Source organism: Madurella fahalii, assembly GCF_045866475.1.
Source record: "Madurella fahalii IFM 68171 DNA, scaffold_1, whole genome shotgun sequence".
Taxonomy (NCBI): domain Eukaryota; kingdom Fungi; phylum Ascomycota; class Sordariomycetes; order Sordariales; genus Madurella; species Madurella fahalii.
Genome location: NW_027263971.1, coordinates 6,146,968 through 6,160,854, shown reverse-complemented (window position 1 = coordinate 6,160,854; position 13,887 = coordinate 6,146,968). Strand labels below are relative to the sequence as shown.

The window sequence follows — 13,887 nt, the reverse complement described above, 5'->3', positions numbered from 1 at the left end:
CAGCTGTCAAACAAACACGAGGAGCACTCGCTCTCGCACCAACTGGAGCTTGACAGGTTGCCAACGCGAAGGACCGGAAATCCCATTTGCGAAAAAGGGATCGTATCCGCAGAAATCAACGACTGAGTACCAGAGCCAGCAATTGCAGCCATCCTCAATGCCATCGGTTTCAGGAACCCGAGTTGTCCGGATGAAGACTCTTACGTCATCGAGGTTCCGCATCGACATCACTCCCCCGGCGCAATCGGCGCTGGGCGGCTATGTAGCCGTAGGGCATGGGCTTTTCAGCGTCGTGCACGTTCCGAGCCTGGACCCGGTTGTGCGACAAACGATTCGCCCCCACCATGCAAGGCCAAGTGTGGAGGCCCGCAGCCTGCTTGATCTGTTGTGAATGATAACGGGCACTTGAAAAAGTGGGCCACACCTGGAGAAAATCCACTGGAAGGGTCTCTGCCAACGGTCGGGCCAGGCAGATCGCGAGGCGCGGGATCGAGATAGTAAAAAAAAAAAAAAAAAAAAGGCGGCCACTATGATGGGATTGTTTGCTCCTCACCGCCAGTCCAAACTCCCGGCTGTCGTCGCAAGCCCCGATGGCGTGGATGGCCGCTCATGGGACCTTTGCAAGCTCCCTTCCCGGGAGTTGACGCTGCGTCCCATGATTGGTAGGCGCCAGATTGGGAGTCAGCCACCGGGCCCAGAAGCAAACTGCCGTCTGTTCCAGCAGTGTGGTCGATCCGCCCATCACTAGCGAGCTATCTGTGCGAACCTGCGTCCGGTTGGGTAGCTTGGCAAGAATCTCGGTTCTTGGCGGGCCATCATTCGGGGCGAAACATGGCCGCAAGAAACGAGGCCCCACCACCATCCAGCCTGCGATGTTCTGTGGCGGCATTCCTCTGCTCAGTGATCGAAGAAAAGGCCCGTCATCGATCACCCGTCATCGAAGTTTCTCAGAGATCGGCGGCATCCGTCAAGTTCCACGATCCCAACTCGATGTTGCCAGAAACGTGTGATCCCGATTCTCTTCGTCTAATAGTCCAAACCGCAGCTCTCGGACGCATTCAAACCAACTCCGTTGCCGACACGAATACAATTCTGAACCAAGTGTCGCAAGTCCGCAAGCGTCGCATGACCATGGCATGTTTGCGACAACTGTCGCAGCGGATACAGATGGGTCGCATGGCGCACTGCCAGCTCGCCCTGACCGTTCTTGCCACTAAAAGGTCGGGCTGGTTCCTAACAAAATTCGACTTGCAGCCGAATACCGTTTTGCGCTTGATTAGGGAATGCCGGGCTTTTTGCGCAGATCTCCACGGCTTGCCGAGCTGACTACATTGATGCATCGTCAAAGCTTCTGAAACACCTAGGGATCTGCATCTCGAATTGGATTTTTCGCGCGCTATGATGTTTTGTCGGCACGCTGGCAAACACCAAAGCGTGGTAACAAGTGATGTAATGTGCGACATTTAAGCTGCTCCTACAGTCAAGTGAGTTCCCCAGTATTCCATATGCCATCTCCCAACCCTATCGTCCGAGTCATCAGAGAGACTGCAGCCGGCATGCGCTCGATCCATCGCCGTCCCCAGGCCAACATTTCTCGGCCATAGCCCTCCAGGATAAGAGCGACCCACAGAATACGGGATCATAGGGCCAGGGATAACAGAAGATTTCGTCTTGGTTTATAGACAGTTGAGCACTCAGCCACCCGATGACAACCCCGCTTTGATCTCCTGTCATGCCCAAGGTCGTCTCAACGGTACCGGAAGGAGTGTTACATCAACGAGAGCCTTGCACATGTGTCCTCCAAATGCCCCAAGATCTGCGTTGGTGACAGATGCTGATATAATCCGAACCGGGGTTCGAGGCCCGGGGATGCCGCGTGATCATCGACTCTGACAGAGCTGACTTCCTTCGGCCATGTCGACTCGGTGTTGTACGAGAACGGCCCGGGGCCCCGGTATGTGTCGAGGGACTGGTCAGCTCATCCGGATGTGTGCGCGCCAATTGGCAGCAGTCGAGAGGATGGCGACGTAATCACAACCATGGAGCTCAAGTCCGATGGTGGATCGGGGCCTCGGTGAACCACTGCCCAGGATCGCCTTCCTTCTCTTCTTGCGCCGACCCGTTGCTCACAACACGCCATCGCTCTCCCCTGGCAACCGCTTGACTCTCTTTTGTTCCCAATTATCGAGGTCTTTCGCAGCAAGTCTCTGCAGCATCACGGGTCAACAAAAACACGCCCCCCAATGATATTAGAATATATAAAAGAACCCCATCTCACAAATCACGTCCCACCTCCATCGCCAAAGACCCCGGAGAAAAGACCAGACTTACATAGTACTCCTCTCGAATATCCACCTTCCTCCCCCCTTTACCCACGCCCAGCTCCTCCTCGCGCGTCATTTGCCGTACCTTCCTGTCGTGTCGTTCGTACCGGATTGCCGTCGCGGGCGTGAGAACAAAGGAGGCCGCCACGATGACACTAATAAAGGGCAGGCCAAACAACAGAAATGGGTGCTTGGCCATTGCCGCGCGGTAGCGCACGCCGAACTTGCTTGACTCGGCCGATGAGCGGAATTTGCGGCTCTGGAAGACTGCCATTTTGTTAGTTTCGGAGTCCCCTTCTTAGGAGTGGTGCGATGCTGGATTTCTGTCGGCAAGAGCGGTTCGGTTGGAGAAGATCGTTCAGAGTGGATTCAAGGGAAGAGAAGAAAGCTTCGGGACGGGAATTGGGACATCGGAGGCTTCCGGAGCCGAGCCCCAGAAGCAGGGGTGGGGGCCGATTTTACATCCAGGGTTAGGGCTCACTTACACAACTCCCCAGAGCAGGCTGTCACACCAACAACATTAGGTACCGTAACGCAGTATATAAATATTATGAAATATACCCTCAGTCTGAAATTAGAATAACTTTCTCTGTTTTAACCCGCTCGACAACTCGATTCCAACCTCTTGTGTGCTTGACCTTGGGTAGTCATAGTCATTGCTCAGGGTATTAAAGAAACAGGCAGTTCTGGAGGTTCCATGTTGCCTCAGGCCACCTGGCAGGCGGCAGAAAAGAACCCGGCATTTCAAACTTACCTTGGAACTCGTTGGCAGCAAAGACCAAGACGGAATCACAGGCAACTGAAAGAATGAGTGATACCGAAACCAATTCTCCATCAAGCACCCCCAGTGAAGGGATAGACTCCCGTTTTTGATATACCGATAACATGTCGCTTGTTCCTAGAAAACACGTCCCTCCCCCGGTATCCGAAGCCTTCGCTACTAAGCTTCTGGTTGCATTGAGGGATAACGATCCACAACTTCCCGCAGCTACTGACGTTGACATTGAGAGATGGGGCCTCGAGTTGCTCGACGTCCTCCGTCTTCCCCGGATTGTCGGTTTCCTAGTTGTTAGTCACCTCGAGTTCCACAGCCTGATCCCGGAGATACGCAAGGTCTCAGCAGGAGCAGTAAGCTTCACAGTTGGATGCCGTAAGATCCCGGGCAACCTTGGAAGCGAGATTGTCGAGTTATTTCCCAGTGTACAAATGGCATGAGATCTGCGGCTGCGGAAAATTGTCGTCCAGAGGCTCCTCAGCAAGCAATGAAAGCCTCCTTTGACCAAACCGTGTGCATGCTTCGGGGCTGGAGCATGATCTGGGTACTCCACAAAATTACCGGGAAGGTTGCTGTCTAGCCGGTGACCATCGCCAGTTACACATTAATCCCAGTTCATCTCTTCTCCTCTGGGGACAGTGCACCAACGACAGAGAACCAATACAAAGGTTCTCTCAAGCCTACCCGGCCTCGCCACGTATCCTGCATTCCTGTCAGATCGAGCAAGCCAATGCCAAACAGACTGGAACTAGTTGCCATGTTCGAGTGGATGGGATAACTGTCATGATGTTAGCACCTTTTGAACATTTGCGCCCGGCGCTGGCAAGGCGAACTTGAATGAGGCTACCGTGGACCCAGGTACTTAGGTACTAGCAACGTAACGTTTTATATGCACTGGGCCATGGAAGTATCCAGCTATCATCATCATTTTCCCATTGCTAGCATTGGACGGTAAGGTTTGGCAATGATAGATGCCGTCTCCTCCTGCAAGGTAGCTCTCAGGGAGAGGCTCGTAAATTTATCACCGCCAAGAAAAAAGCCAAAGAAAAAAAAAAAAAAGAAAAAGAAAAGAAAACGAAACACCAAGGATGTTGGAAAAGCGGGGGACAGCTGAACGTCCACGCGATGATTTGATGGAGCGTTGCTTTCTGGGCTCCGCCTAGAAGGGAGATCTCAAAAGCCCGTTGTCTTCGCTACGCCCCTGCCCGAGCATCCCAACACCGTCACTCATTGTCGTTCTCATTTTCCAAGGGATCATGATAGCGCCATTTTCCAGATCAATTAGTGCCGGTGCAATAAATGTTAAGAGGAGAGCTTCAGTAGCTATCTATTTCACCGTTCTTATACTGTTCTTCTCCTATGGCGACCCGGAAAATGTCCACCAAATCCACCCCCCGTCCCAAGGTCTTCTTCATTCAGTGAAAGAGTGCCCATAGTAGAAGACTTCAGTGTGGCTGCCCCAACGCAAGTTGCTGGATACTGGGATGCTGCTCCACATGAGGCTCTGCCAACAGCCTCAAGGTATGGATCAGAAGATCGATCCACTCAGGGGTGGGGTTAGTCCGCACGTCTTCGCTTTGTTAGGTGTTGCTTGTCAAACCGTGATTCTGCAGCAAGCCCGGCTCGATAAACGAGACGCTATCCTTGGCGCCACCAGTCTGGGGCTGTCGAGTTCCTTTGCGGTATCAAGGCCCTAGTGAAGGCGTTGATGAGAGACTTACAAGTAGTCTGTTGGAGAGAGCTGAAGCACTGCTAATAGAACTTCCTACTTGTTCCGAGTGATCAATATGGATTGGATGTCTGGTCACAGTAACGTGTGGCGCCTCATCATCACTCATCTTCCGCTCTGCGTCACAGCATTACTGTCATAAAGCGAACAAGACTTCGGTAATTTAAGAGGTTGCGAGGGGAAATGAACTCATATAATAGCACTCTGCTTCCTATCCGCACAGTACTGCCGCAAAATCTGCAGTTGGTGGGAGCATGGGAGGCATCTTGCCGACATGTGGTGACAAGGGCGGTTATGGCGTGCAGTGCGGACTGGAATGATGGCACGGATCTCAACAGCTCAAACCAGGGAGGGCGAAGTGCAGAGTGGTGGACGATACGGGAGGTAGGTATCAGTACCTCCAGCCCGCGGCCATAGAGCAGTATCTCCTGCTTCTATGTAGCTCTGATTCTTTGAACGTTAGCAATGAACTAGAATCAGAGGTCTACTCGTTTAGTTGAAACCGTGGGCGTCTGTCTGTTCACGACCGACAGGAAAACAATGAATAGTTTCACGTCCGGCAAGATCGACACTCTCTGCGTCGGAGATATAGAAAAACGAAACGGCCGAGACTCTCTCCGGATCGAACATGGCTAACTTCAGGGACACAAAGGTTCGAGGGCGGGAGCACCAAGAAACATGTGACTGGGGCTTTCTGTTGTTCGCAGCATCGTTGGCGTGGCATGCTTTTGCCGCATGTACGAGGATTCTAAGGCTTGTTGGGGTAAACGTTTCGGCTGAAGCGTAACGGAAGTAGAACGTATATATCGAGGACAGGGATCAAACGCTAACGGACATGATGACGGAGGCAAACTGATCGACGCGGAGGTAAATGGGGGGAGTGGGTGGTCAATGAGGGTCTAATGCTCTGTGACCCTCTGGCTGCAACTGACCCTAGCCCGGAACTGGGGAGAGTTCCGAATGGCTCTCGGCCACCGAATGCGATGGACTGAGATCAACTAATAATTTCGGCGCCTTTGCGGAACAGGTCCACTGGCATTCTCCTCCCCTGCGTCTGTCGCCAAGCCTCGCTATAACTTATACCGCTGTCATCCCCCCCGGTATGGTTTCGGGCCTGGCCATGAACTGCTGTTGCCACACACCCCACTGCAGCCCACACCCCTGTATGTTTCCGAGCCGGGTTATCCTTCTTCAAGCCTGTTATTGACCTGATGGATCGAAAGGCAACTGCTTTGCCCTGCCAACTCTGCGTCTGCAATTGGTTTTCACATCACCCTCGTTGTGCGGTCTGATGCAGTTAGTTGCCTTCCAGGGTCCCTGTGTACAAGGCAAAGAGATGTCTGAGATGCTTGACAAAGTCTCCATCTCGGAGACGACCGACTTCTTGAGCTCTGAAAATATGCCACTAATCTCGGACGGTGCCGGCATAGTAATAGTGCCTGAGGACGGCACGAGTGTTGTGTCCGAACCCGACGCGTGAGCTCGCCCCGAGATCAGCAGGTGCCCTTGCAAATATACGCTAACGACTTGCTAGTCCCAGCAGCGACACTACCTCTCTGCCAGCTGACGCCGAAGACTATCTCGAGATCTGTGGAAGGCTTTTTCCAAATCCGGAGCGCGGTGGCTGGAGCTGGTACTCTGGAGCGCATTCCGATGAAATTGGCACCACCAACGTACTGATCATTTGACAGGTGCGCTGTTGACGAGGAGTTTCGAGTCTGGAGCGAGACAGAGTAAGATGACTGCGCACCATGCAAGGACAAGTCTGACAATCCATCCGCAGTCTCGTCACCCAGGAGTCTCGGAGGGGGTTCTGCCTGTACCGCGCCCCAGTCAGCGAGCCGACCTCGGTGCTAGATCTGAAGGCTCTGTTCGGCTACTGGGCAGAGTATGTTGAAGATTTGCTTCTTGCCGCGATCAGAACTGACAAAGGTTTGGTACCACTAGTCAAGTTGCTCTCGTTCATGAATCGGCCGACGTCGTTGGAATAGACATTGCGCCCGTCCAGTTTGCCGCACAGCCGAATTGCCGCTTCGAGTTCGACAACTGCAACTTGGAGTGGAATAGAAGACGGGGTTCCTTTGACCTGATCTACGGCCATAAGCTCCTGGGAAATGTCAACGACCGCGTCGGACTACTCCAAAATGCCTTCGACTGTCTGGCTGCTGGCGGCTTTGTTGAGCTGTGCGATAGGCCGTTTCACTATACAAGCAAAGCCGGGAAAACCGAGTCTTGGGATTTTGTGGCTCGTCAGGCACAGGAGCTTGGGGGTATGGTCGGCTGCTCGTTTGTCGTCACTCCTGGCGGGTACACGAATGATATGATAGCAGCTGGCTTCCTGGATGTCTGTGAGGAATGGGAGACGATACCGCTGGAGGAATGCCTGGACAGTGTCCTGGATGAGGTCAAATGCTTCCTTCTACGGAAGTGGCATATGGAAGGGATACCCCGCGAAAAAATCAGCACGCGCATCGCAGACTTGAGTGACAAACTCGTATCGGAGGCAAGCAACATTGATGTCAAATAGTAAGCTCAATCAAAATCCCAGAGGCTTGGACGCCAGCTAACCCATCGACAGCGTTACAGCATGGGGACGGAAGCCGTTCCCTGGAGAGTCAACTATGGTGATGGACGGACCGGCTTCCGATAATGGATGGGCTTGTGCTATTTACGACGGTGTTCTGCCGGATGCGGGAAGGACTCGTACAGTTACGTGGCTGAACAGCTAGTGTGAGGGAGGGAAAGACCGAAACGCATAGCTAGTTGAGCATCAGAGACTAGAATGTATGAAGAGCGATGCACAGAGGACGCTGACAGCCATCTATTCCTCACTGATATGGATTGCCGTGTGAAGTCAATTATGGGATTAGGCTCATAATGAGCAGTCCTCCATGAAGCCGCTCCGATCCAAACCGATGTCGAGGGGCAGTCGCTGTCAGGACACTACGCAAAAAAAGAACAGGGAGTACTCTGGGCCGGTTAACGGGGCCGTGAGTCCACGTTCAATCATCGAACCGACTGTGCCAACACAACACCGGTCAATTTCCTGCCACACGCCCCATGATATTTTGGCCAACTGGAGTGACCCCAAGAACCTTGGTTTCAATTGCTACCGTACGATGTCTTGCAGCGTGTTCCTGTCTGCATCTACGTGTAGACCGCCCTTGGAACTCTCCTCAAACAAGGTTCGCCCCACCTTCCTATTTCATTCATCAGCTGATTTCTGATTGGGCATGATACCCAGCAACAAACCTCGCCCCCGCATTCCCCCGGCTCCCCCCCAAATAATCAGTACCCAAATCAAAACGGTCCCGCAAAGGACTCGAGTTTCGTCACCAATTCAACGGATAAAATGGAGTGCTTATTACTATTTCTCAATCTAACTGAAGATAACAAACGCTTAGGATCCAATCAAGAAAACAGAGACCACTCAATTTGACCAAGGATAACCCATGTTCAGGATTCATTCAAGAAGAGCAAAAACTAAGGCAACCCCTAAACTACATTGCCCCATGTATATCCTGGGTAGGTATTGTTCACATTAAAATATACAGTGGGATCACTTCGATTATCCCACGGATGCAGGTGGTTATATGGAAACTGCACCACCGGTTGTTGTAGCGGGGCACACGTTTGTTGTGGCAGCCGCCAGGGCGCAAGCATCGGATAGAGAGTTGTGTGAGCGGCGAGAGTGTTAGTCGGGCCTGTCTGGAACGGCCGATGCGGTGGGCACAGAGGTGGCACACTGTAGCCCTTTTTGCGTCCCCGGACACCCTTGCCCGTACCATGCACCTCCGTGATGCACCTCGCCATATTCTTATCTTCTTCTGACACCATGCTCTTGTCTCCCACTGCAGCAATCCTGAGACTCAAAGCTTCTATCGCCTTAGCGTGGAACTTGTTCTGATGTTTCTACGCCCATCGATGGTTCAAAGTCAGTTCTGGCGACCTGGTGGGTGATGGGACGAAAAAGCGGAGGGGGAGGGGGGGGGGGAACATACCTTGAGGTTGCCCTTCATGGTGAACTTCTGCATGCAATGGTCCAATGTACAAACCCAATTTGCTCTCAACTCTCTGCTCGTGTGTGTCCTCTTGTGTACGCTGAGGCTCGAGGATTGGGCGAACGTCTTGGGACATTGCGGGCATTTGTATGGCTTTGTTCCAGTGTGGCGATTGATGTGCATCTGGTGAACTACGTTAGACTGCATTTCGTCACACGTCGCACCATGACTTTACCTTGAGGTTTCCCTTCTGCTTGAAGTGTTGGCCGCAGTATGTGCAGCGCTGAGGTGTCTTGTCAATACAACACATCGTATACAGAAAGCGGTCCTCGGAAGGTTGCAACATACATGTGGCTTTTCGCCAGTATGAGATCGCTTGTGGATCTTGAGTTCAGCCTTGTTGGCGTAGGTTTTTGGACACCCAGGGATACTGCAGCAGAAACTGTGCCGCTTCTCCTGCCCCCTGCCTCGCTGTGTTTCAATGGCACAACACAGTCAGATCCGGCAACCCTCGAAGTACGGAATAAGCATACCTGAAGATCTCCATCTTCTGCCACCTTCCCCGCCTGTCCCTGCTCAGGCTTGTCCAACATGCTGGCGACCTCAAGCTTGACATCCATTACCCGAAGAAGCTTGTCTATTGGGGTATTCGGCTGCCATGCTGGAGTTCCTTGCACCCGCGCATTCTGGATTGTGTTTGGGGACGGTGCGGGGCTCGAAGTAGTCCACTCCGCTCCGCTCTTGATGAACTGATCAGGAGGTGACCATGCGTCGGGGGCCGCCGGGGTCCCCCTGGCAGCGGTAGCCTCAGTAGGTGAAGAGAACGGTTGAAAATGCTCCGGATCCTCGCAGGGCGTAGTAAACATGTGAGAGCCGTGAGAGCCGAAGGGGACGGGTGCCTGGTACTGAAGAAAGACCGGAACGCGCATCTAGGCCCAATTCACGGTGGCTGGAAGGGAGTGTCGAACCAGCGTAGGACACGTGGGGCGAAGAAGTTGAATCGGTAGCAGACGACCTTGCACAGAACACCCAATACTAACCGCTGCAGGTGCCAAGGCAGGGAGTGTTCGGGGAAAGAGTGGAAAGCGGGATATGGTCATCAAAGATTGTCAGGTGAGGTGACCGCGACAAAGTGGGCAGCTTTATGTGCTGAGCAGCCACGAATCCGAGAAGCTTTATAGCAGGGACTTTCACAGATCCTCGGCCACGAAAGGCGCACGGAAACCCAAATCTGTAGCGTCATGGAAGGCTCATCTCGCGGCCGGACTTTGGCGGGTGCGCACGAATCATTGGGAAGGAGATCATCTCGGGCCCCAACCACCTACTACGCCAAAGCATCATGCCGTGCTCTTTGCGCTGTCGCTCACCTGGTTCAACGGTCTTGGCATAGCCCTATCTGGGAAGAACCTAAACGGCCATCGCTGGGCTGCTGCGGGGCGAGCAAGGGCGACCCTTTCTTCTTCCCACAGCCTCATTTCTTTCTCAATCCAACTGGGAGAAGTCCGAAACCACCAAAGGGGGCAAGAGTAGACATAGCTACGCTGTCAATGTTTCAGGCTATCTTGTTAGAAGCTGTAGGAGTCGTTGCCAAAGCGAAGCGGTAACACTTAGGCGTTTATTGTATTACGTCAAAATTTGCGCCATTGTAGTCCCAGTCCGGCGTTCCCTCGTTGTTGAGTTTGCGTTTGTGCCTCTGTCTTTCCTCTACACCACCTGGATATGTACTGTAACGTTCGCGCGGACAAGGGCCCACTGTTAGTATGTACTGGAAATAGTGCGGTGTACCAAAACAGTGGCCCCCTTCGGCGCTAACGTTACGTGTCCTGTGGAGTAATAATATGCTCCCTGACCTGCAGGGAGCAAAACCCCGGCCTGTTCTGGATCACCAGAGCCGGAACTTGCCATGGTGCGGTGCATGTGGGGAAGTCGCTTCCGCCCCAGCTTGTTCCAAGCTCGGCTCAGCCCTGTCATACTGCCGCTTCTCGGCCGCCAAGATTCCCACTAGCCCCTGCTCTAAGTTGGAGCGAAACGGCGATGCCGGGTGAAAAACAGTTGGGCGACTCGCGATGAATGGTGCATCATAGGGAGGGAAGGCAAAGCCGAGACCGCGACTCTCTTAAACTATGGAGCCAACATCAGGTGCATTAGCGCATTTCTATATACACTACACTATCCATTGCCGTCGGGTCGCTCACCCGATAATCGCCGAGCAATCACGAGTACAGTAATGACACCCGTCATCCCTGTTCCCACTTCAGCCCTTGCTTAGCCGCAGATCTCGCGTCCACCGGCGGACCCAGACGAGGGAAAGAGACATGGGGTGTTGCGTGAGCCGAGATCCGCATGCCAAACTTCCATGGTTCGCATCTTTTTTCGCCCGTCGTCTGTGTCTTCGTCTTCAGCGACGCACCGGCCGCCTCTGAGATGGCCTCCGCTCTCATTCTAGGGTCCTCACCGAGTTGAAGCTTCTAAAACCAAGACTCGCTCCTGCGATAAGGTTCCCGACTCAACACACATGCACTAGTGTACGGTGTTGATCACGCTCGGGCTCCACTCCAGAGACCAAGCACGCGGGAAGCGGTAACACAAATAGGAACGCAACCATTTCGTGTGGGTCTTTCCAATCGGGCGGGAGTCATGTCTCCAGCGGATCGCTGCTTCCCCAGACCTGCGCTTCATGCGGGGGGTGCACAAAGAATCCCGTCACCTCCGTGCCGCGGTGGGATGGTTTAACCCCCCAGACCCGTGTACTCGTTCCTTCCCTCAACACGCTCAGATCTTTACAGCTGATCCAGGGTTGCCGATCTGGAGTAGGTAACACAGAAGTGTGGGGCCAGCATGTACCACAGCATCCCATGCATGCGCAGGTGTAGTACTGTATGTTCTTTGAGAAGGCCGCTTCCCGATCTTTTGAACCCCGCCCACCGACTGTCCGAATCGTTCCCGAAGGTCATTCCACACCTTACAATGCCACCTCAACGCTCGCGTCCAGCTGCTGCGTGTGGAGACACCGTGGCCGCGACTTCTCCCAACCGTTTATCTCGCGTCGCCGGTGGTTAATCCGGCCCGCTGCATTCCCCACTGTGACCGGAAGGCAACATGGATATGTCGGGTGCCCCCCCGGGCGCATTAGGCCCAAGTTGCAATGCGCAAACCTGAAACATCCGCGTCTGCCTACTGCACGCCATACCTAGCTCTACGTACTGACAAGCTTTGTCAAGCGACTACTCGGCAAAATGAACGTGGTATGTGTCCTGATGTCCTGCAGGGATACCGTGTACTAACTTTACCTTAGGGTGACATCGCCCGAAGCGGACAATACGAAGCCATCAAATTCTGGACTCTACCGGCCGAGGACAGAGAGAGGAAGATAACATGGAAATCCGCATCTCCTTTCATCGACGCAGGCATAACGATCGGTGGAGAGCGTCTTCCTCATGAGGAGTTGAGGAAGGAAGGGGGATCGGCGATCGTCCCAGCGGGAAAAGAAGTGTTCGTGCTGCAGATGGAAGTCAAGTTCGAGTGACTATTGAAGTAGCTATTAGGCTAGCTGGAAAACGAGGCTCTCCACCGTGCCTTCATCCCTAGTGGATACCTGGATTCTCATCTGAGATACCTGCCGTATGTCGACGGACGTTCTGCCCAGCTGATTCAGCCACGGGAGTTTCGCTACCTGCTCTCTTGCCTCGGCAATACGCTCGTCATCGCCACAGCCCAAGTCTATCAGGATCTCGACTGTCCAATCGCTCAAGACATGCAACCTCACGTTGGTAGACATCAGCTCGGTATATCCTTGGTAAGAGCACGACAATATCGCCTCAAGGACGGGGTTGACCTGGCCGAAAATGGTTCTTGCTTTCGCGATGGGCACGTTTGCAAAGCCTGTCGCGAGCTTCGGCGGAGCTTCGATGGCGGGGCCGCCATCTGACGGCTCACCCGGCTTGGTTGGCGAAAAGACCACATCCGGGACTCGGATGTGCGTATCTGAAAGGCACAACGTTGTTTAGCCCATGGCAACAGAACTACGGACGGGCTCATCTTTCTGCTTGTCCTCACCTTGACCATACTGCCTAACACAGTCAATAAGAGCAATGGGGTCATCCTTCCACAAGTACATTGCCAGGTCTATCCCGTCTTGTTAACGCCGTGCGTTACAGGTGTGAAGTAGGGGATATCAATGGTGGGCTTACCTAGAACAAAGTGTTTGTACAAAACCTGCCCATTCGTACAGTCTTGGAGTGTGCGCAGGTAGTGCAAGTGGTAGCTGTCCACTGATTCTGCTTCGTTGAGCCAGCACAGGGCCTCCTCCAAAACATCGGGGGATTTCTGGATCTTGTCCCATTCGGAACGGCGTAGTAACTTCGCTGCCCGCACGATTCCAGGAACAGTTACTCTGGACCGGTGAAAAACCCCGTTTGCTTCCGCATATCGACTTCGGGCAGTAAGCTCGACGATTTCTTTGGCGACATGATGGTCAGGTGGTGCCTCCCGAGCCTTGACCTTTTTGAGGATCTCGAGAGCGTTGTTGTACACGCGGGAAGACACCATGGTGAGTTGTGCGCTCAGGCTTGCGAGTGAAGTTGATGGTTGACAGCGGTTGAAGAGACTTGCGACAAGAGAGGGTAGCGGTGAAAGAGAAACAGATAACAGGATTTGCGGAAAGATCTGGGAAAAAGTTGGGTTGGGCAGCGTTGGAAGAGCAGGCCTGGGGCGTGACAGCGGTTGAGATGATTTCCGGCGAGACTCGGAAACGGATCAGTGGCTAACAGTGCCCGGAAACAGACTGCCTGCACCAAACCTGCAGCTATGCAGAGGCTGAAGAACAGACCTGGGTAATGACAGCGGTTGAAGAGATTTACGAGAAGGTTTGGAACAAACCTCGGTCGTGGGGACCAATGCAAGAATAAACCTGGGGGTCGACGGCGGTTGGAAGCTCCGCCGGCTGAGAGTGATCTACGCCACGACCTAGGAACAGACCTCGGAGGTGACGGCGGGTTTGAGGGAATTTGTGTCGGGGCTCTGTGGATTGACATGAGTTGAGAACTGGCCTGGGGAGTG

General features: G+C 53.5%; 4 protein-coding genes across 4 annotated transcripts; 2 read left to right on the top strand and 2 right to left on the bottom strand.

Moving 5' to 3' along the window:
• Positions 1-2,126: 2,126 nt before the first annotated feature.
• COX16 (Cytochrome oxidase assembly) lies at positions 2,127-2,598 on the bottom strand (the record flags this gene model as incomplete). The annotated part of the gene is made up of 2 exons (XM_071057296.1): positions 2,127-2,207; positions 2,332-2,598. 2 exons carry the CDS (start codon positions 2,596-2,598, stop codon positions 2,127-2,129), a joined length of 348 nt encoding a protein of 115 aa, XP_070913397.1.
• Positions 2,599-6,227: 3,629 nt separating this feature from the next.
• On the top strand, positions 6,228-7,355 carry MFIFM68171_01873 (Trans-aconitate 2-methyltransferase (Fragment); the record flags this gene model as incomplete). Its single annotated transcript, XM_071057295.1, has 5 exons — positions 6,228-6,304; positions 6,363-6,461; positions 6,520-6,561; positions 6,612-6,716; positions 6,776-7,355. The coding sequence occupies 5 exons, from the start codon at positions 6,228-6,230 to the stop codon at positions 7,353-7,355; spliced, it is 903 nt and encodes a 300-aa protein (XP_070913396.1).
• A 4,710-nt stretch (positions 7,356-12,065) lies between these two features.
• MFIFM68171_01872 (uncharacterized protein) lies at positions 12,066-12,355 on the top strand (the record flags this gene model as incomplete). The annotated part of the gene is made up of 2 exons (XM_071057294.1): positions 12,066-12,074; positions 12,125-12,355. The coding sequence occupies 2 exons, from the start codon at positions 12,066-12,068 to the stop codon at positions 12,353-12,355; spliced, it is 240 nt and encodes a 79-aa protein (XP_070913395.1).
• Positions 12,356-12,370: 15 nt separating this feature from the next.
• Positions 12,371-13,377, bottom strand: MFIFM68171_01871 (uncharacterized protein; the record flags this gene model as incomplete). The annotated part of the gene is made up of 3 exons (XM_071057293.1): positions 12,371-12,813; positions 12,886-12,954; positions 13,020-13,377. 3 exons carry the CDS (start codon positions 13,375-13,377, stop codon positions 12,371-12,373), a joined length of 870 nt encoding a protein of 289 aa, XP_070913394.1.
• Between the last annotated feature and the right edge of the window lie 510 nt (positions 13,378-13,887).